The sequence below is a fragment of the Onychostoma macrolepis genome, chromosome 02 (assembly GCF_012432095.1).
Source record: "Onychostoma macrolepis isolate SWU-2019 chromosome 02, ASM1243209v1, whole genome shotgun sequence".
Lineage (NCBI taxonomy): Eukaryota > Metazoa > Chordata > Actinopteri > Cypriniformes > Cyprinidae > Onychostoma > Onychostoma macrolepis.
This window is the reverse complement of record NC_081156.1, coordinates 13705745-13729992: the sequence shown is the minus strand read 5'-3', so window position 1 is coordinate 13729992 and position 24248 is coordinate 13705745. Positions and strand designations below refer to the sequence as shown.

Genomic DNA, 24248 nt, shown 5'->3' with positions numbered 1-24248 from the left:
CACTTCAGGAACAAATTTCTGGGATGACCTGGGATTAAGTGCCTTGCTGAAGGGGCATCATGGTAGCAACTCATAAACAAAACTTCTTTCAAAAGATATCATTTCACAATTACCATCTGGTAAAATATATTCCTTTTCAGGATAAATAAAGTATACAACTTTATTTGATTTGGCGACATGTTCCTTCTTGACATTTTGATAATTTAGCAAACATTTCATTATGTTCTTGATTGAGAATGGTTGCATATTGCAATCCCATGTCATTGTTTAATTAGTCACAATTCACTATTTCACACAAACTACACTTTTTTTACTAGATTGGTTGTAGTGATAATACCTTTTTTTCAAGCATTTTCAAGGTGAAACTGATTAAAGTACTAAAAAAATTGACTACTTTTGTTTGGCACGAATCAGTGGTTATTGTAAACAAACATCAAAGAGCTATTTGATGTAAGAACTGAATAAAGAACAAAGTAGACAAGGCCGTGATCTCCCCCTTAGGTCACAAGAGTACTTAAAGGTCATTTTTGCTATATTTTTCAACAGAAATGCCAGCATTCTGTCAGCCAAATCCTGTTCTGAGCACTATGGTATTAGCATGTCCCCTTGTTCATTACGATAACCCTCATCTTTTTTGTGTAGGGTGTCTTTTATCTGTTCCTCAGTCACTCATAAGTCTCAGACTTGAAAGAGAATGTGACAGTGTTCCAATTTCACATTTGATCTCTGAGCTCAAGTACAAGCTTATCTTATCTTCATACCAAACACTTGAATCCATTACCTCACCATGCTATGTAAGCTAAAAATGATCAGAGACCTGATCTTAAGGAGGCGTGATTGCTGTTAAAAGTAATATTTTCCTTTTCTTTTATGAATTTAGCTTGAAAAGTGTCCATGTAATGTTCTAAGGCAAACTAGTCATACTTGTTTTACTAGAAAATAAGAGAATACTGCATGTCATAGAGTTAACTTTAGATAACTTTATGTAACTTTGATATATTGTATTTAATTGTTGTCATTTTTCAGTTCTTATTGTAGTGCCTCAGTGGGTCTCATTTACATCAGATAAAGAAAATATGATGAAGAGAATAATGAAGATTGAGTCATCTAACCACAAAATTATGGAGAAGGAGCTGTTAGGCCATTTGCATTCAAAAGAACAATTTGCAATTGTATGATTTTAATATCTGTGCTTATGCTCCATGTGAACAAAATACAAATCGCTTTGTACCACCAAAAGATGTTAGTCCCTCCCCTTTTGGGAGAGGTGACAGTGTGTTTTCAACCGAAGTCTGTTTCATGCGGTTGAATCACTTAATATCTTCTAACACTTTATGTTGATGGGTCCACAACCTACAACATACTGACTATGAGAAACTTTGTAAGTATATGTCAACTTATTCTACTAACCCTAACCCTAACCTAACAGTCTACTCTGAGAGTTAGCAGACATGTAGTTGCAAATGAATGAGAATCAGTTGACATGTAGTTGCAAAGTTACTTATATTTAGTAGAATGTCTAAAGTGGACTATCAAAACAAAGTGTAACCTACTGTATTTTTGTGGAGCAGTGCTCCAAAAGCACTAAATTGCAGTCCAGCAGTAGCCTACTGGGACTTTTCTCTTTTTGTATCACTCTGCCTGTTTTTGTGCCTTACAGCCACACTGTCGGTTTGTGCGTTTTTTGCTGGCTCTTTTTGCATATTATCTCTTTACACCAATAAGTGGCAACAGGTGACTTTATGAGTGAATCTTTGAGGCATTCATTCAAATGATTTGTTCAAATACACTGATTCAGACAGGAATGAAACACATGGCTGTGTTTCTGAATGAGCCATTGAATCAGTTACTCAGTCGATCCATTCAAAATACTGATTAATTCGGGAACAAAACAAGTGGACTATCTTTCTGACTCATTGAATCATTTATTCAACCAATACATTCACAAATGCTGATTCATTCTGGAACGAACTGGTTTCATAACTGTAATGTAACTGCCATTATATCAATGTAACACACACCATAACTTAACATAATATTGTGTCTGAAATGTATATTATTCTGTATAAAATTGTGTTTACGGAGTATAAAAAGAATGTATGAAAGAAATATTACACTCACAATTGTGCTGTTTTTCCAAAGCATTTTGATCATAGTCACATGATTTTAGAAATTCAGCTATCTATACTGTATGTACAGCATGAATGACTGCTTGGATTAAGCATAAGTGTGAACTGACAATAATGCAGTTATAATGCAGTGACTAATTCTTTATACATTACATTTCAGCTATTTATTGATAATGCGTTACTGTCAGATTTAATGAGCTTTTCATGACGTACTGTACTGTATGAACATATATTACACATTTGCCTCTGGTTTACATATTCTAAATATAAGTATTCATATTCAGAAAAAGCTCTGACATCAGTCCTTGGGAAAACTATTACATAACCCCTTATATATATATATGATATAGCCATTTACAAGTCAAATTATTTATTGATCACAAGTCCTCTTCCATCAGAAAAGTAATTTTGATGTGGTGACATCAAGCCAAGGAATCAGGGGAGAGCTTGATTAGGACTGTTCTCAACAGCGCAATGTAGGAAATGTACCTGTTCAGCTACTGAAGTGATTCATTTACATCAGCTAAAAGAGGGTATAGCCTGTAGTCAGACTCAATTCATCAACAGCCCATGAAAGAGCAACAGGAAAATGGTCGGCCCTTTTGAAAAATGAGTCTGTCCTAAGTGTGATCCTCAGTCACCATGTAATAATAGATTCGCAATACAAGCATCGTACATCCAGGGTTTCCAAATTGTTGCTATTAACCTTGTAAATGGACCTACCATCCTTTTGCACAGCACAATTATAACCTGCCTAGTAGTTATTCATGTGATGAGGACAAATATAATTAACACAATGTCGAATTCTAATTTAATCGATACACATAAACATATTGCAAAATGACCTTTAAGGCAAAATGTAGTCATAAATTATATTTAATTTACAAACTCTTTTACACTGTGCATAGAACTTTCCAATGTAGAAAGAAAATAAAGAAATATACGTAATTACATTATAATCAAGGTGTAAGCCAGCAGCCACGAAATGTTACAGAAGAAAGTGGATGTCTCACACTTTCTGCTGCAGCTGTGTTTAAATACATACATTCCTGCCCCAGAGGAACTGTAGCTTGTTTAGACGCACTTCCAGACAAGAGGAGGTGGAAGACTGAGTGCTGAGGTGTCTCCAACACACTCGTTTCCACAGATGCTCTTTCTGCCCGCTGTCAGGAAGAGGCTGTCAGTAGAAATGCACACTCCCTCAGGAACTAGTTATAGAACAAACAATATGAGCCCCGCTACCTTAAAATGGCATAAACAGCCATCTTCTTGATCCTCCTATGTACAATCGCAAGGCTTCTTGTAAGCACATTTATTAACTCAATAAGGGAGGAATAAAACATGTTTTTCATACTATTTGTGAGAATCAACAATTTTCACAGAGTACTCTATATAGCCATGGACAGATTTCTGATATTGTACATATAATTGTTGGTAACACTTTTCAATAGTCCCATTAGGCTGACAGTATAGATCTCAATTCGAAAAATTGACCCTTATGGCTGGTTTTGTGGTCCAGGGTCACATATTTTAAAAAATAATTGCATGTAATTACATCTGTAATTATTATTTATTTATTTATTTGTAATTACTTTTATAATTACACTGTCGATCCATCTCTTACACTTTAACCCACCCTTAAACCTACCCATACCACTAAACCGGTCCCTAACCTTACCCGTATCCCACCTCAGTAGCAGCTAAAGTGTTTTGCAATACAATATAAAAACAATAACTACATTGTATTTATTTTTCATGTAAGTACATACTGTAGCAGTTAAGGCCACCTAATATAAAGTGGGACCAAAAACACATTACACAATAGCACATATTTCATATTAACCACAATATAGCATACTGCTGTTGTGTGTAAATGCTTCAGGTGTTTGGTTCTTCACTTAAAAAAAATCAGGGATGAGCCAGACAGAGATGAGCCAGATGAGACGACATCACAATAAGCTCTTGATAGCATTATCTAATATTTTGAAGAGGTTGGTGACTGTTCCATCACAGAAAATAAAAAAGATGACTCACGTAATTAATGCGTGAAAATGTGGAGAGTGCTGTGGTAGGGTGTTAACAAACACTTATCAGGGCTGTCAGGCTCATATCGTTCCGAAAAGAAAACTACTGGAAATATATGCCCCAAAAAAATCCAGGAAATGCTCCATTGTTACTTGAACAATACAGGCTACGGCCTGAACATTTTGAGTGTACTTCCCATCGCACTCAACCTGGCTGGAGAGTTCAAATCAACACTTAGCTAAAGTGAAATCTCAGTGTGAGAGAGCTCTCCCAGGTGACTGTACAGCATCACTAATGGCCTTGTTCGGGGCCTGGCCAGCACAGCCTGTCGATACAATTCGCTTCCACCTTTTCCGGCTGCCAGGTCCCATCTGGAGCCAATTCATGATCTCAGACGGTGTGCACCTTTCACCAGCCGCTAGCTCCTGCTTGCCTGTAACACGCTCTCTTCATCCGGCGGGTTCTCTGTCCCCCGTCCCCCTCCCGTCGACTTCTATGTTCGCTGTGACAGGACTAGAATGTGTCCCCATGAGTTAAGCTGAACTTTATTGGTTCAGGTAAAGCAAAAGTACTGCTGTCACTCTTGAAAGGACCCTGCAGCATAAACATCCTTTATAACTTTAGCCATTGAAAGGATATTTGCTGTTATTCTGCACTTATTCATTCGGGAAGGAACTGAATATAGGCTTATAAAAACATACAAAAAGCAGATTCTGCTGGATTTTGTTCATCCAATATCCATTTTAGCAGGGATGAGCTGATAATCTGAAATATGGATGATGAAATATTAAACCTCGATACTATATTAAGAAAATCGATCCACAAAATTATGGATTTAAAATAATAATAAAAAAAAAAATACTATTAGTTATATTATTTATTTAACATGGAATTTCATGTATAATCATCCTTTGTGGAAGTAATAACAGCAAAAAAAAATAAAAAAATAAAAAAAGAGAAGAGGATAAAAGGTTGTTTTCTGCTTTTTAATGTTAAATAGTTATACACTGAAAAAACCATATGAGATTTATAAGAAATTCAGATTTTAGTCGGTTTATCATCATTTAAGTTGAAATACAAATTTTGCAAGTTTTTACAAGTTTAAGTGGAAGTAGGTGGATTGATTGTAAAAAATAAAAAAAAAATCCATCAGTGTAGTTACACATTGTATCCTTATATGTATTGGTTTTAATATCAGCTTTGAAATTGGCTTTGATTTTATTTGTTCACTTTTCACAAAGGTATCATGCAATTTTTGAATTTAACATGCTGACTAAAATGGTTAACTGAAATACGCTTTGTGCAATTCAAAGGTTAATTGCGCTGAAACTTCCCCCTCGTTTAAGTAGCACTTCTTTTTTAATTTCATCAGAGGAGTATGTGCCAAAGCCATGACCAATGAAATGTCACCCATCTCATTTCTTGGGTTTCATCAGGATGTGAAAGTCAGGTGCTGCAGTCATCCTGCTGTTGCCTGGACATGCATGATTCATTCGTTTTAGACAGAGATGACCTTGATCTCATCCTCTCTGTCTCTCTCCCTCTCTTTCCTCACAGCATCACCACTCCTCTACAGACATACTGTGGATGAATCACACTTTTAGTAGTTAGGAGGAAGTCGCGGGAGCTGTTTTTCCCCACTGTTCAGGAGCAATGAAAAACCAAGCATTTGTTCAGTGACAATGAATAATTGTGTGAAAAATCATGTAAAGGGCTTGCCAAAAAAATAAAGAAAAAAGGGAATTAGAACATAGAATTTATGAAGATTGTTTGATAATAGATCATTTATTAATGGTAAAGATATGCCATCTGCTAATAAAACATTTCCACTACATTTACTACATTTTATTAAAAAGAAAAATTTAAACTAACAAATGGTGCATAAAATTGTGCTTTGCTTTTGACTTTTTAATAGTGCCATTTAATGAGTAAGAATTTGCTGTCATCTTTAAAAGGCTAGTTCACTTCAAAATGAAGATCTTTCATCATTTCGTCACATTCATTTTTTATTTTTTGTAATAATTTTTATTAACAGAACACAAAAGGATACCTTTTTTTTTTTTAAGAATGTGGTAGTCACAGTTTCCATGTAATTACAATGAATGGACACTCAACAATATTTCATGGGTGAAATCCAGACATTGCATATATAAATAAATAAATAAAATATAGCTGCAAGCAGTGATTCCCGGCGTTCAAGCACTTAAGGCATTTAAGCACATAAGGAAAAAGATTTTGTGTTAACATGGCTGTATCAATGATTAAAAATAGCATTTTGGGCAAATGCAGGTAATTTACCAAAGAAATATGATGATTTTTAACAGTTATGACTGATGTAGCGCCATCTGTCCGATCTCCATGAAACTTTGCATGCTTGTTAAGAGTCAACAATTAAATGTTTTCACCAAGTTTCGAGTTTTCGTTTAGGTTTTATAGGCTTTTGGGTGTATTTGGCCACGCCCCTTTAATAAATGACCCCGTTATAGCTAACCAAAGGACAAAATTCAAAAAAATTTCATAATTATTGATCTAGAGTGTCCAGAGAATATTACTGCAGTCGTTTGGTTCTGATTGGGCGGAAAACCTAGGACTAGTTTGCAAAAGTAGCTTATTAACATATTTGTGAATATTTAATGAACAATTTGATTGACAGCAATGGTTTTTGATCTTATAGTCCCACCAAGTGGCAGATCTGTGCAATTTTTTTTTAACTTTGACCAAAGATTGAGCTCATACACGTGTACCAAGTTTAGTGAAGATATCTCATTTCGTTCACGAGTTATAGCCTTTTTCGTAAAATTGGCCCGCGACTTTCGAACGTTTTGGCGAGTGAGTTGAGATTTCAACTTTTTTTTCATAATTATTGATATTCACTGTCCAATGTATCTGCACTAGTTTGGTTCAGAAAAAAGTTTGGGCGAAAAACCTAGGACTAGTTCGTAAATGTAGGTTTTGGACATAACTCTTTTTTGCGGAAAAACCAGACCTCACAGGGCGAATCAGATTTTTTAGGTTTTTAATCGTGTTTACCCAAGGATTCCAAAAATATAAAATATTTGAGTCTACGACAAGCGGTTTAGGAGTTAAAAAAAAAAAATTTAGGGTTTTGTAGTAGGTAAGTGCTAGTGGAAAATGTCTTCAACTGCTTCTTGAAAATTGTGTTGGTTTTAGCAGTTCAGGTGGAGGTTGGAAAGTGACTTTGTGGCTCATTGTAAAGGAACAGAAAGGTGCGGTTCGTTCTGTGACTGTAGCTGTAAGGAGTATACATGCGTCGCTATACTATAGACAATGATCAATGGACCCCTTTTTACTTAATGTGACCATACATTAAAGCTCTCAAGCTTCAAAAGAACACAAAAGCACTATTAATATCATGCTTGTGCACTATATCAGACTCCTCTGAAGCCATATGAGAGCTTTGTGTGAGAAACATACCAAAGTCTTACTTTATAATAAATACTGATAATTACTGAACACAGAGAGGGTCTAATATATATATATATATATATATATATATGCAGCATTTGTGATAATAGAAGAAAATGCAGTCCATTTTGTTAAACCTAGCACTGTGACAAACATATTTCACTCAGTCATGATATTCAGGGTCATGTTCTGTTGACCTAATCAGAATTCTAAATTATGGTTGATCTAACTTGTTATATTCCCCACTGGTTTATACTTCTGTAGAGCTCTCTGTCACAGCCTTGTTACACATGGGTCAGTGTGAGGCTAGACAATAATCATTAGAGTGAACATTGTGATTCTGAATAGAGTTCAAATTGAAAATTTGAACATTAATGCCCTGAAGCACGTAAATATTTGCTGGTTTAGGCAATTTCTAAAGTGTTGGTTAGCTGAAGAGAAATCAAAGGAAAAGTAACTTCTGAAATATTGTTTATGTGCCAGGTTCCACTCGTATCTTGGCTTTTATTTACAGTCTGCAACTCATATTTCAATAATTTTAATTAGTTCATAATTAGTTTAATTAAATCACAGATTAGTCAATAGGATTTCTGTGGGATTAATTGTATGGCAGACAAATATAGCCTAAGTCTAATCATTTGAGGTATATATCATGCTTTTAGAACAAACAGTTTATGCCGATGTATAACTTTTTAAAGTGACCATAAGTATGATTAATATTAATTTTATGAAACTTTCTTTACTAAGGCGACATTATACACTACCATACAAAAGGTTTATAATAAAAATGTATTTTATCAAAAATACAATACATCAACAATATTGTGAAACATTATTACAATAATAAAAAATAAAAGTCAGCCATTTCAGGAATAAATTACATTTTCAAATAAATTAAAATAGAAAAGATCATTTTTTTTTACAGTCATTACTTTAATCTTGTCACACAATCCTTCAGAAATTATTGTGTGGTGCTCAAGAACATTTCTGATTCAATATTTAAAACCGTTTCTGCCTTATATGTTGGAGACTGTGTACATACAAATTTATTGCAGAATAAAAGTAAAAATTTATTTGAAAAATAAATAAATATTCGTAACCATGTCATAAATCAAAAGAGTATGACAATATAAAAGGATTCAATCGACATCATGAGAGGTAAAACTATAGCTCATCTCTCACTGATATAAGAAAATGAGACACATTCATCTTTGTCTATCAGGTACATCGATAGCTCTGGTGAAAATTTACCCACGTCTAGTCAGATGAAATGAAAAAGAGAGCAGACCACCAAGGCAGCAAAAAAAGCCCACTGGAAAACCTGTCAATCCATCAGAGAGAACTGGATCTGAGTCAGACTCATTTCCCCACTGGACCTATAGAGTGTTATTACATAGCTGGTTTAATATCCCTGGGCTCCTTTGGTAGGGATGGGATGGATCCATTGATATGTGAATCTGAGGATCACATTTAAACATTTAGCATGGATGAAATGAGATCATATGCAGCGATTCATGGCTGTTTGTAATCATTTCACTGATTAACCACATATTATCCAATCTGCAAGCTTAGCAATCATCATCTGAAATAAAATTATAGTACAACCTAAGGTTGCAGACTACTGAGCTTTTCCCTTTTCACTACTACAGTTCCAATAAACATTGCTATCAACATCATCTAAATACAGCCTAAATACTCGCAGAAGCTCTTTTGAAAGCAGAGCTCCCAGTGAGCTAGAGAACACCCGCTTGTTTGGCTTATCTTTTTCTTTGAAGGGCACACAAAAAGGACAACAGAGACAGGCATGTAATTTGAGGTAAGTGAGTGCATCAAAGAGCAGAGTTTAATCCCTGATTTATTCTAAATTGGAACATGGAGGGTTGTCAAAGCAGCTCTTTTGAGAATGAATTTGGCGACATCATCTTTTCTTCTGGATTAAATGTATCTGCTTGGTTCGGCCTAAAGGCTGACATCAACAACCCAATGTGAGCACAGACAATCTCTTGGCTTTTTGCATAATTTCTCAGTGACAAATCATTGAATTTGCCTTACTTACAAACCTTGAGGCCTATTCACAGCTAGATAATTATAAAGATAACTATGTCAATGTTTTTAATCATTCATCAGCTGGGGAAAAAAAAAAAAAAAGGAAGTCATTCAGGTGATATTTTTACGGTGTGCCATTATCGTTTTATTCAACTGTCTGAAAAAAACAAACAAACAGGGTTCACCGGTCTAAATATGTCCATTTATATACATAATAAATGTATACGCCATCTATAAAATCACATCTTAGAAAGATTTAAGCTGATAGATATATATATAAGCTGCCTTGTGAGGCAATGACTTTGCAGGCAGCGTTTTTGCACAAAGGTACCTCATGAAACTGATTTCGGACAGGCTTCTGAGGCAGCGTAACAGTTAAATGATCTACAACAAAATAGCACAAGTTTTGGTGATAACTAAACGAATGTGTAATTACTATAAAACTGATTTCTCGTTAGAAATAACATCAAAAGTGCAAAAAGGTAGTCAGAAATATACATTTACACACAAGCTGACCACCAAATGCAACTTTCAGACACCATCTTTATTTTTTAGTTCAACTGTCACGGAATGGAACGCACAGGATTATGGGATATCAAAGGCAGCAGAGGATACATCTATGCTGCCTTCAAAATTCAATCAGAAGAAGGTACCTCTGGAGACAGGAAGTAAAGCAGAATTTCGATTCGGACGTGCCTTGATGCCTTCCCACCTTGGAATGCTGCCTCCGAAGGCAGCCTTTTAGAGATTTCGGACGCAGCTGGCATTTGAACTGCTTTACACATTTGTATTGTTAGATACCCAAGTAATAGTTGAAACCCAATACTTGTTTTTTTTCTCTCAAAAAGCTAGTGTCGTCACCAGCGTGCATTGAATCTTGAGATAGTCTGGACCATGAAGGGCCTATTTGTCTGGGCTTAATTGTTTTATCCCTTGTGGCTCAGGAAACGAAGGGCACATTTCGAGGCTGCATTTAAAGAAGCCTTCAAAATGTGCCGCTGTGACGCATTTGGTCTTCGATTGCAATCTTTGAAGGATGCAGCCTCTAAATTGGGGCACAGCTATTGTTATAGCTATCATCCTTGGTGTAAATTCAACTTTATTATTTCAATCTTTTCCCATGATGCTTTTTTTCACCATCAAAAGGACCCTTGGCATGTCAAATATACAGTATTTATTCTGAATGTTATGGATGTGACAAATCAATAAGTGAATTCTGAATATATGAAGATTTTATGCGGCCCAAAGCTAAATGACAAATGTATGGCCAAAGTGAACTAATGAAGCCATTAAAACATGAAACTAAGGAAGAAACTACTGTCAGAATCGCAGAGCCATCATAGAGCTTTGAACAAAATAGATTAATTAATAAATTACACTTTTAGGTGTCAGTAGTATTGCATTTCAGCCTTTCCCTCAACCGTCTTACAAAATTGTTTTACACATAAAGAGTAGGATAGAATGCAATTTTTGGAGGTTTTTAAGAACCATGGAAGTATCATTAGGTCTCATGTAGCAGGTTGTTCTCTGTAATGCATTATAATCTAATTCTGTAGCAATGTAACTGATCCAGGCCAAGACTTAGGGCAGGTCTTACAAAATGCTCGTGTCCTGTAATTATTAAGTCCAGAGAGCTGCATGATGTATCTCTCTTACTGGTCTTGAAAATGACAACTGGCTGCCTTCTTAAGAATGTAAAATATTTTTAGTCATATTTTCCTACAATTTACATCTGTATAGTTGCTTTCTTTGCACTTTATGTTTACTGAAAACCAATTCATCTGGTTACATCACAGACACCATTAGATCACATATACATCTACAAGGATTAATTTCACTGAGAGATGAAACCACAACTCACGGCCCTCATGGGCATTGTTTAAATATATTATTGGGTTGTTGAATTTCCATTCTGTGTGCAGCATGGCAAAAACCCACTATTTTTCGGCAAATGCACTCTACAATTAGCCTTCCCCTGTGGCGTCTTCATTCATTATTTACGCTGGTGACATCCACTTAATTCCACCTATTATAATGCTTGTATTGTCTCAAGTACTCTAGTTCTTTTATAGTAATGCCCATTCAAGGTCAATTGTTCATGGCATTTAAATGGTGAGTGCTGCTGAGTCTGAGTGAGATATGGTCACTTTAAAGAACAAATTGCACTTTTCAGTTTTCTGCTTTAGTTTCACAATGAAAGTGAAAATAAAAAGACATTTTTAAACCGTTAGAATACAGCCGTTTGTATTGTTCTTTCAGAAATATTTACCGCATGTTGATTATTTTTCATTTTGCCCTGTCAAATTAAAAGAAAAAAAAAGTCAGTTTTGAAGCAACATGTGTGTTCTGTTGCTTGGTAGAAAGATAATATCACTTTGCGAGATCTCAGAAAAAAATAAATAAAAAGATCAGATCACTCCTGCAGTCACAGGGGAAAAAAGCTAGAAAAAGGTTATTAAGAACTTGCACATCTCTAAAAACTTTCTTGTAGCAAAATGGAAGCACTCCTCACAGATTTTGCCTTTGTGGGAAAATGGCTGCAAGGAAGCTTCTCAAAAAAAAGCCTGACCTTAAAGTTACACCTGGAGTTTGCTAGAAGCCATGTGACAAAACCCGAAACCAACTGAAAGAAAATTTTAAGAGCTAATGAAACTTTGAAGTTGAGCTTGAGCATGAGATATAATACTACTGCCATAAAACAAGTCCCTAATGAAAGGATCTAGTGGAATGTGAGTGCTAAAATGTTCTGCTCATCAAAATGAATGATACCATCCATCACATCAGGCAATATGGCTCAGGTGCCTGGGAGATGGGCATGATGCCTGTTCTTCACCAGACAGAGTCAGACGGCTCACAACCACTTTATTCTGATTCCGCTCTAAAAACGAGATCAGTTACACTGCAGAAAAAGACGACAAAAAGACAACTTTTATCCTCATATCACTTCTCTTGAGTATGTCATAGTTAAAACAAGGATGCAATTTTTCCTTCCACACCTGTCAATGCCAACAATTCACCAGCCATAAATGTTTTTGACTAGCTATGGAACTGTGATTTGAATCATTTGATGGATGGATGGATTTTAAACTTTATCGTTGATGACCAATTTTATACTGAGGTGAAAGTCACAATTTGTGGGTAGTGTTGTTATTTTTAACTTTAACTATTAAAAACATTTTTGTTTATTAAACTAAGGCTGGAATAATATAATATAAATAACAGATAAAACCATTTAACTAAATGAAAATGAGAAATGCTGCCTTGGTGACTACTCAAAATATTAATAAAATTATTATAGTATATAAACAATAGGCCTACTTAAAATGACAGTTTGTGAGATACTGTTTTGTATACAGTTTTGTGTCTATAATTTGAATCCCTGACATCAGCTAGGGTCAGATTATCATTTTCACAGTTTGACTAAAACCATTTTTCAGTTTATAGCCAATAATTTTAGTTTGTTTTGTTTATTTTTTATATATATAAGTATAAGTATAAGTTGTTTTTTATATACTGTATTTCTTTTTCAGCTTTGTTTATTTATTTACTTGCATTTAGTGTTTGGTGAGTGTTTCGACCCTGGTTACAACCTTAAAAAAAAAAAAAAATCAGATTAGATTTAATACAGGAAAGGCAGACAATAATCAGAGTGCATCCCTGCAGTGCCCTACTGAAAGGACACATGAGGAATCCTTATACACTACCACTACATAATATAACTGACAGCATAAGTCACTGGAATGAAGACAGTTGCTAGGGAAGGGAACGGTGGCACAGTAGTGTTCTGCATTGTTTGATACAGTGATGTGTTTTCATGAAGTTTTAAGGTCTTTCTTATAGCGAAGCAACAAGAACAATTCAGCTCCCAGATGTCTCAACTGCACTGTGTGTTGCTTACATTGTGTGGGAGTTTGTAACTGATAAAAGCCATGGCAGGTGGGCTTCTTTTTGAAGCCATCAGTAGACCTAACAGCCAAACAGGACTCAAAACTTTCCAGTCCTCCATAACAGGTGTCGGGCCAAGAATAGGGAATTATGGTAAGTGATGCATGCACAAGTCAACAAAACAACCACACAATCAACCAAACATCACGCTAAACTTGTTGCTTAGTAATCCAGCTGGAATAAATCAAAAGAGACTCGGCTATCAGAAAATATAGATGGCTAGCAGCAAACCACTGACGCTGACAGCATCTATAGAGCCCGTTATTGATCCAGTCGATGCAAAGCACACAAATGCAGGGCTTGAGCTCATGTGGATGACCGGTAGCTAGTGTAGTGGTTAAGCGGATTCAGTGATCAAAGATTTAATAGAAATGTCAAGTACAGCGCAACGCTGACTGGAAGCAAAGGCTGCACCTTCTAACCCTCACCAAGTTGTGTGCTTCAGTCAAATGTTAATAGCTATTCAGGACTTGGCTGCTGCGAAATCCCCTTCATCAGGATGGAAATTGCCTTGCAACTTTTTAATGGGTTTATAGGGCTTTGTTGCATATAAATGGCTTAGGTAATCAATAACAATGTGTGCTTGAGTCACATGCAAGATCACAATCACACAGGATCTCTATCAGCAAAGACATGCATTTTAAAGTCATTTGTATTGCGAAGATAAAGCCTTTACAAGCATTCTCCACTTACACTAGAGCTAGTTCTTTTAAAGGTACACATCAGTTGTCTTTAAGAAACCAATGACACAATTGGTTTGATCTCCCTCACTCCCTTATAAACTCATTTACTCACTCTAGCATCAAATAATGAAAACGTAATATATAATTATCAATATCACAGGAAACACTCTAGGCAATTGACATTTCCTTAAAGGCAAGTTCACCCAAAAATTACAGTTCTGTCATAATTTACTCACCCTCATGTTGTTCCAAAAATGTAAGACTTTCTTTCTTCTGTAGATCTTCAGCTAAAGAAGATGTTTTGCAGAATATTAGCAACCAGAACATTTTGGTTACCACTGACTTCTATTATATGGACAAAAAATAAAAAATAAACATTTCAGAAGAAATAATCTCATAAAATTTTGCAACAATGAAAGGATGAATAAAGTTTGACTAAATTATTATTTATGGGAGAAGTACCCTTTTAACCTTTGCAATTCAGTTCATTCTTTTTGTGTAGAAACTGCCCACACCCTGAAAATGGAAAAATACAAACCCACCCTCATGTGATCTCATGTTGAACTTGTAATAATTTGCATTTAAACAGATGGCAAACTCATATGACGCAGTATGAGTTTGCTCATACTGAAATGTAACAACTACTCCCCTTGAGGAAAATCAATAGATTTTCAAATTAATCAAATTCAGACTGAGCATTTTTCCTAAGGCTAACTGCAACCCCATCGCAACCTAACCAGAATTGAATCTACGATATATCAAGAAGAGTGCATTTTTTTTTTTTTTTTTCAATGCAACAAAAGTGAATAGGAACTGGAGCTGTCATGCACAAAAAAAGGACGAAACGTACCATGAATGTCCATATGATTCATTCACTGTATTCCAAGTCTTCTGATGCCATGTGACAGCTTTCAAATCTAGTACATTCAAAACTGCCTTACATATGATAGGCACAGGAATTTGAGGTAAATTTTTGAAAGTTTGGAAGGACTTGAAATCCAGCATGACTTGAATGGAACATTTTGTCGTTTTTGGAGTCTGACAGCCCCAGTTCTCATTCAATATAAAGCACAAGCAAAATGGTAAGACATGAGGAACAATGGTGAGTTTTTTTTTTTTTTTTAGTTATATATATATATATATATATATATATATATATGTGGCTGTATGATTTGATCTAAAAGATTTGAGATTATAATGCACTGAACAGCAATATAAGGAAGAGAGTGTGAAGAGAAAACGCTGCTGTTAATTGCAACGTTGTATTGTGTAATCCAGTGTTTGTTAAAGTATTGTTGTTGTAATAGCCTCTGAATATCAAATTTATCAATAAATCAAACGTTTCAATTCAACTTTAAGGTAATTTGCACTAAAAACTGAGAAAGGTCTATAAGTAATCATTCAAATGCTTGGAGTCGATGTACATGCTCATATGGAATCACTGCTGCTCATTCAACATGCGCACGAACTGAACTCTGCTGAAAACACTTGCGAGGAAGGAGACTATATGGTCCTTATCTTCAGTCCTAAGTGGTCATCAACAACACTTTAGTTATTTCTGTAAGAGATCGGAAAGGTCAGTAACCGTCAATTACTATTTAAAAATAACAGCTTTACTGTCACTTTATTTAATTCCCGCGGACGCATGTTTGAAAACGAGAAAAATATATTTTTGCGATTTGCTATGTATTAAATAAATGGCAATTAAAATTCTTCATACTGATTATTCTATTGGATACGTTTAGCAAAATTAATATAGGCTTTGATTATTATTATGATTTTTTTTTTTTTCTCTCTAAGACATAGCCTACTATAGAACTTAACAGTGGTTCCCATAATGGACAATGTGTTGTCTAGGGAGGCTCACTAGGGCTTGAGACAGCCTGTATGTATAGGTATCTGAAAGGTTAACCTGGTTAAGCAGATGCCCAAGTGTTCTCGCGGCTGAGGGTACTTTAGGACCCAGCGGAGAGCTCAAATGCGCGGCTTGAATACGCTCATTCCCTCAAACTTACATTTGGAGATGATCGCTTTCAGCAGGTTAGTTGTTCTCTCCCGGGCAGGATAGGTAAGCGCTGGGAGCAACTGAATTTAACTGGAGGTTTGGCTGTAATAACTCGCATTTTATGGACTGAGTGTCATTAGGCTACAATGACTTTTATTGACAAAGGCTGGAGTTCTTATCAGTAAAGTATGTTCAGCTGGCCGATGAACATTTGACAGACGTGTAGGAGAACCTGTGCACTGCATTCACTCAATTGCTGTGGAGTAACATTTCTGGGACATGATCTGATCAGTAAAGACCGGATTCATTCACTGGATGTTTTCTGTTTGGAAAACTGTCAAGGTGGGTTATTTTTATTTTTTTGTCGCTCGCATGTTGCAAAAAGAGTCTAATCATCATCCATGTACAGGTATTTTCTCAGCATATCTGGAGGAAATCAACTGAGGCAGGTATAAATACTTGACGTTCTCTATAATATGACCCGTGTTTCTATATAAGAGATCGTTCAGGTGTTTTTTTTCTGTCTAATTAGTTATTTCTGACACCTCCAATTTGTCCATTAATCGATCAACGGCTTTATCCAAATTTAGAACTATATTTCCCTCTAAACTGCGCAGTTTACTTATTCTTATAGTCATTATTTTTGCTTTCTGTTTTAAAGTTATGCATATCGCACTTTCAGTTTGTAATTCGCATAACTTGATCACAAGCTCATATTATTTCATTACCTTTACACTCCTCTTGCGCACGAGATTTCCAGGTGCGGTTTGGTAAAGACATTGAAGATCAACAGTGTTTTGTCACCAAAACAAAGCGATTTGTCTAGTTATTTGTAGTTAAAAACTATTACCCTGTTGCTCTTTCTCGTTCACACTCTTAAAATAAAGGTTTCAATTAGAAGCAAAAAAAGCATTTATGGTTTGCTGCATCAGGAGAATAAGTAAAACATTTATTGTAATGATCTAAATTATCAATATGTAGGTGTTTTTAAGAACTCAGAAACTATTGTACTGAAGAACCTCAATGAAACGTTTAAATTAATCTTTAAAGAACCATACAGTATATTCAGCTCAAGAAGCCAGCAAATGAGAAGAAAGATCTTTACTCAGCTTACCAAGTCACCATTGAAAAACCTTTACTTTTTCATAATAAGAGACTGTCCATTAATCATGAATGTCATAACTATATAGGACGTTTTAATTAAAAAATCTAATAAGGGAAGATTACAGATAGATCACGCTTTGGTCCCTTAATGATTATTCATTAATTGGCATTTGTTTCCCTCTTAAATGGAGCTCATCACAGATATGTTCATATATGTTCACTTCAATGGAGGTAACTGGAAGGACGTGAGTCTTTGTTGATCTCAGTGGTGTGGCGGTACATCAATATGAGAATGAGAGTAGCACTTTAGACCTCATGTCACTTTGTGTGTGTCAGAGCATGCAAACCTTTCACGAAAGAGGCATTTAATTATACATGTTCCTCTGGTATGTGGTGAATATGGTCCGATGGAACGCAAGCGACGGACTGATTGGCATTACTCATGAAAAGATTGATGTATTCTTACATGTTTGGAAGAACATGCCAAGCACTTTAGATGTGTGAAGCTTCCCTGTAAAGTTTAGCAGCTTGCTATATATATATATATATAAGGGATTTAGAATTGAAATGTACACTCTTAAAAATTCTTTATTGGCATCTATGGTTCAGTGATAAACATCTACAGAAACTTGCCATTTCACTAAAGGTTCTTTGCAGTCGAAAAGGTTCTTTAGATTATTAAAATGTGCTTCATAATAATAATGGTTCTTTTAAGAACTTTTCATTGAAAGGTTCTTTTGGGAATCCAAAATGGTTCTCCAAGGCATAGCTGTGAAACCTGCCTTTTTGATGCTTTATTTTTAAGAGTGCAGATATGCTTGATTCTTTTTTCTTACTGACATCATTAACACCATAGCAGATGCTGATCTGTCAGTTCAGAAACTGACAGAAAACAAAGCTTCACAAGCTTAAAAAAAGATTACAGGGTGCAAAGCTGTTAGAGCTTGTTTCAATTTCAGCACCTGAACAGCTCCAGTCCCATTGCGCACAAAGCTACCATGTAAAGCATGTGGTAGTGTGTGTTTGAGAGGAAGAGAACAGCGCAGAGGGGGTTAAGGGAAAAGTAGGAATGATCAAGGCATGTCAGAAGCATTGACACTGTAAGGGACAACAAGGTTAGTGGAAAGACCATTGAATAAATAGAAGTATTCATAGTGGTTTTACAGGGTACCTGAGAGGCTGTAACCAACACAAGCCATGTGCCATGAGTGTCTACCGACTTAAAAACACTTTGGTATGCTTCGGTTGCCTGGGGAGTAAAATACAATTGGACACAGGGGGGTGTTTTCAGAGGATCTGAGAAAAAAATAAAAAATACCCACCGCTACACTTTTTTTACATGAACATATGGGACACTTGTAAAACATTCATGGTCCTTTTTTTCATAGCAAAATCCCATATTTTTCTGCTGTTAGATTCATGCATCAACGTAAAAAATGTAATGCTCTCTGTGCAGCAGAGAAATATGAGAATCTTTCAAATGGAATTTGCCCCTCTTAAAGGGATAGTTTGCCCAAAAAATTAAAGATTGTCATTTGTTCGCCCTTATCTTTCCAAACCTTCATTATTTCTTCTGTGAAATACAAAAAAAATATATATATATATATATATATATATATATTGAGGAGTGTAGTGGTTGATCTTTTTCATGCAATTAAAATTAATGATGACTGAAGCTTTCAAGAAAAAAAAGACATAAAAGAACGATAAACGTTTCATAAAGGTACTTCACAGAACTCATGAACTAACTAGAATTTTAGTAGTTACTCACTTATAATCTTTACCTCAACAGAGCAACTAATTGATCCTTTAGTGGTCCACGGAAGAAGGAAAGTCAAGTGGGTTTGGTACTTGAGGTTTCATCATCAATGAAATATGAAAGTTCCTTTTTGGGTGAATTATTCCTATATAGATTTAGGATGTACTGACATTTCAGTTCTGCAATAATTGGTTTGATGTTATGGCTGCTAAATGACAAATAGCCACTTCTATACTATTTTTGTGAGAAAAAAAAAAATTAGTACAATACTTTTAAATGCTGCAATTGAATTTAGTCATCAACAAAATAACTGAAATTATGAAAGATGGATATTCATTTTGAGATCTGCTTAGATTGCATAAAAACAATATATATATATACACACATATACAAAACCCAAATTCTGGAAATGTTGGGACATTTTTTAAATTTGAATAAAATGAAAACTAAAAGAATTTCAAATCACATGAGCCAATATTTTATTCACAATAGAACATAGATAACATAACAAATGATTAAACTGAGAAATTTAAAAATTTTACAACACAAAATGAGCTAATTTCAAATTTGATGCCTCCTACAGGTCTCAAAATAGTTGGGAACGGGGGCATGTTTACCATGGTGTAGCATCTCCTCTTCTTTTCAAAACAGTTTGAAGACGTCTGGGCATTGAGGTTATGAGTTTCTGGAGTTTGGTGTTGGAATTTGGTCCCATTCTTGCCTAATATAGGTTTCCAGCTGCTGAAGAGTTTGTGGTCATCTTTGACGTATTTTCCGTTTAATGATGCGCCAAATGTTCTCTATAGGTGAAAATTCAGCACCCAGACTCTTCTACTACAAATCCATGCTGTTGTAATAGCTGCAGTATGTGATTTTGCATTGTCCTGTTGAAATACACGAGGCCTTCCTGAAACTTGTCATCTGGAGGGCAGCATATGTTGCTCTAAAACCTTTATATAACTTTCAGCATTCATAGTGCCAGCTGCCCATACCGTATGCACTTATGCACCCCCACACCATCAGAGATGCTTGCCTTTGTACTGAATGCTGATAACACGCTGGATGTGATTTGAAAGTCTTTTAGTTTTCATTTTATTCAAATTTAAAAAACGCCCCAACATTTTAGGAATTTGGGTTGTATATAATCGTTTGACAACACACACACACACACACACACATACATATATATATATATATACATAATACATAAAAAAATAAATAACATTTAGTTTATAAAATAAATTAATTTTATTAAAATAAAATAAAAAAACTAAATAACATTTAGTTTTATTTATTTTGATGTTATGACAGATAACTTACAATTGGCCAATTCTGCACTATTTAAAAAAATAATAATAATAATAATTAAATAATTTAAAAATAGAGGCAACAAGTGAATTTAAGCATCACAACAATATAATTAAAGTTAAAATGGATATGGAGATCTCCTAAAGATTAAATACCGATATAAATTTTTTAAATGTTGACGATGATATAAAGATAGGGCAGTGTTGTGAGAAAGATTGTTTTTACATATGAATCTCAATACCAAGGTGGTGAGGAAGCCACTTCTGACTGATTTGTGATGAGCTGGCACTTGCACAGTCTCCATACATCTCTAGAAAATTCCAGGAAGCTCTCGTTCCTCTGTTATCTCCCTCCGATGTATTAGTTTCCTCTCTAATGCAAGCATGATAAGCTCACACTTCTCAAATTCCTAGTGTTAAGTGCATGGAAAAAAGTCTCTCCCATCTCTACTGTAACCCAATCACAGGACTGGGAGTCTGAAGCTTTATCTGGATTAGGAGTGTGATAAAACACTTGTGTGATATCGGACCGCACCTTATCTATCCCTCTATCCATGACTGCCGCCTTTAACTTATCGCCTGTTCTTGTGCTTTAGAGCAACCACTATTTCAGTCCTATTACTGACATTTTTTATGAAACCCATGATGCTGACGGCTATACAGTAATGTCTTATTAATCACATCCTGCCCCGTGCCAGGGGCTGAACGTGGTAATTGGCTCCTTGTTAGACGTCAGCATGATTGACAAAGCACATTTAGAGGCTGCTCTGTCTCATCTGTCATGGCTCGTCCCCCTATCTGAGGGGGCATGGACCTAATCAAGTCAACCAATCATACACCAACATCAAGGATTCCTTATTTTGATGGATATGATGGAGGATTCAGAAACCTGTTTTTTTTTTCTTTTTCTTCTTTGTACTGTATGGCCAGTGTGTGTGCATGTTTTCGTTATTGATTTTAAATGATTGATAGTTACTGATGCACTGTAAAAAGTGGAAATGTTACTCTAAAGGACTAGACTTACTGTATGTGGAACACAAAAGGAGACATTTAGCAGTATGTTCATACTGCACTTTTCCATATAATTAAAGTGAATGATGACAAGGGACTTTAAAGCCAAAATGTGAAAAAGCACCATAAAAGAAGAACAAGAAAAATAACAATGAACAATATTAGCATCCTAATGGACGATAATGTTCTGTTTATTATAAGTGTGCATTGCAGATATGTCAATGGCTCAAGCTCTTTAAAGCAGGATGGATTCTGATCAGCTGTCAATGTTTTTTATAATTCATCAGCTAGAAAAATTGCTCTGCAAGCAATTCCAGTGATATCATTTTTCTGTATCATTATCATTGTATTTGTGGTGTGGACTTCAGTATTCTCATAGAATTAGAACAGTTTACCTTTATAGTTATATGAAGTTATTCTTGATGTGATCAGGCCTTTACTTACTGTACATGATATATTCTAAGTCTTCTGAAACTATATGATAGCTTTGCAAGAGGAAAAGCCATAATTTTATTAAAAAACATTATTAATTGATAATCTGTTCCCCAAGTGCACCTTTCAAATCTCATTAATGTTCATGCATATTCAAATATGGTGCATTAAAATGTGTGTCACATCAGGTTTGATGCCAACAATGCCAAAGGTCGTTGTTTCTTATGTGTTGTAAATTATCTCAATGTACCAAATTTTAAGAGAGAGATTTGAGAGCTATGATAGATGGGATGTTTTATGAATACCTACTTGCCTTCTCTTCAGTTCCTGACACAAAGCTTTTGAATGACTTCAGAAGACTTAAATGCAGTGCTTGAATCATACAGACCACTTTGATGAAACTTTTATGATGCTTTTTTTGTCACATTTGGAACTTGACAGTGCCTTGTCATGAGGGTGAGTAAATGATGACCGAAATTTCATTTTTAGGTGAACTAGCCCGACAGCTATTTCAACCTGACCTGACCCTTAAATATGGCTTTCATTTGCTGTAACCTGCTGTGGCCTGGTTGATTCAGTCTTATAAAATGGATCCAATTAAATATTCTTACTTGTATAAAACCAGTTACTTTTATGTTATCGCATGAAGCACATTTTAGGCCACCTGACAAAATATTTTCTGCAGTGTAGCACTAGTAATAAGGGCATCTGTCTCTGACATTAAAAGGTCTATGAAATCCATTAAGGTCTATGAAATATGAAGTATGCATACCATTTCTATATCTAGAAAAAATATTGGCCGCTTTCCACCACAGCTTGACTCACACTAGAACAGAATCCTTGAAATCTCAAATTGCTGAGAGACTTTTGAGGGTTGCATTGTGGAAAGATGTGCAGACTTACACGGTCTGTTTGTGCCTACAGGGATGTTTGTCTATTTGTCTTCCGTAATAAGCAGGTATTTTTAGGATATTTCTCTATGAGGTCCGTCTCAGCTATAGAAAACACTTGACCTGCACCTCCTCACCTTTTCCACTGGGCTCCTCGTTATTCGCACAACACCAGTCCTGAAAGCTCCTCCGCTGACACATTCTTGTTTTCCTCTTCTTTTGTTCTTATCCCCACAGACTGCGGAGAGCATACGGGAAGCAGCGATGGACAGGCGGATGATCTGCAATGGCCTCCACTAATGGCTTCAAGAAGGAATTAATATCATTCTTTCACACCGGTGACCCGTGCTTACCGCAACTTTGTCAAAACACGTTCAAGTGCTCCTGCAACACAATCAGATGAAAAGAAACAAATGAGTGAAATTAGAGCGGCCTAAGGAATCGGAGTCAAAACTGGCACAGATGCCAGCCTTTTTTCCACTTTAAAGTTCAGTGTTACCACAGAGGCAGTCTGCCTCATCATCCTCTGCCTGCTTATTATCTATCAGACACCATTTAATGAGGCATCAGAAGAAAGGCGCAACCATGTACTTACTGCTAGGGTTTGTACTACAGGCCCTGTGGGTGAGTTGGTGTCATGCCACTCAGCATTACCCGGCCTCATGGGGGCACTATGATGTTTGTAAGTCCCAGGTTTATGCAGAGGACCGCCTGGCCTGGCACTACATGGCCTGCCAGCCTGAGGCCACTGATATGACCAAATACCTGACTGTGTCTCTGGACCCACCCAACATTACCTGCGGAGACCCACCTGAGATGTACTGTGCCCTGGTGAGTTTGATACATTTTTACAAACTTGATGAGTGACTAAGAGAATCACATAACCAGTATACAACAACACACTACATTGCTTTTATTATGTGGGTAGAATACTTGATTCTGATTGGTCAATCGTGGCATTTTTATTTTATTAGTATTTTTGTCCATTGTGACAGGCAACAATTTATATAACTTAGCTAGTTTCATGTCTCTCGTATAGCTCATGAAAAACAAACAAACAAAAATTTGCACACCAAACAAATTTAATGTTCAAGATCAATTTAAAAAAAATAGTATTTTACTGAACATAAATATAAAGTGCTGTTCTGTTGTCACTTTATATGATAATCTTCAGTAAAATATTATTTTTCAATGGATCATGAAATTTAAATTTGTTTGGTGTGCAGATTTTTTTTTTATCGGAGTGTCTATTTACACTAAGTGCAAATAGCCCGCCTTGTTGGCAGAGGCTATTTACACTAACTCCGCCCACCAATGTGTGATTGGGGTAGTCAACACTACAAAAGACACTTGTTAAACATCAGTTCCAGTGGCGTAGATGGTAAAGTGTGAGCTTTTTGACGCGATCAACCCAAGTTCGTACCTGCCTTTTGCCAAACTTTTTTTTTCTCCCTTTTCAAATCTTATATCACATCAGAAAGGCAAT

At 35.7% G+C, this 24248-nt stretch overlaps 1 protein-coding gene and 1 long non-coding RNA gene across 3 annotated transcripts in view; one reads left to right on the top strand and one right to left on the bottom strand.

Moving 5' to 3' along the window:
* Window positions 1-5142: 5142 nt before the first annotated feature.
* Window positions 5143-16375, bottom strand: LOC131529627 (uncharacterized). The gene is made up of 3 exons (XR_009268161.1): window positions 16270-16375; window positions 14491-14541; window positions 5143-5735 (listed from the first exon to the last, which is right to left on the bottom strand). It is a non-coding gene; the product is annotated as an uncharacterized LOC131529627 (long non-coding RNA).
* The window catches only part of LOC131529479 (netrin-G1), an 82894-nt gene continuing 74945 nt past the window's right edge, over window positions 16300-24248 (top strand). The window contains exons 1-2 of one of the 2 annotated variants that reach the window (XM_058759268.1): window positions 16300-16601; window positions 23000-23593. In XM_058759268.1, the coding sequence (XP_058615251.1) occupies window positions 23321-23593 (273 nt within the window). In that variant the 5' untranslated portion in view covers window positions 16300-16601; window positions 23000-23320. The remainder of the gene's footprint in view (window positions 16602-22999; window positions 23594-24248) is intronic. The other variant, XM_058759260.1, reaches the window with a different exon arrangement.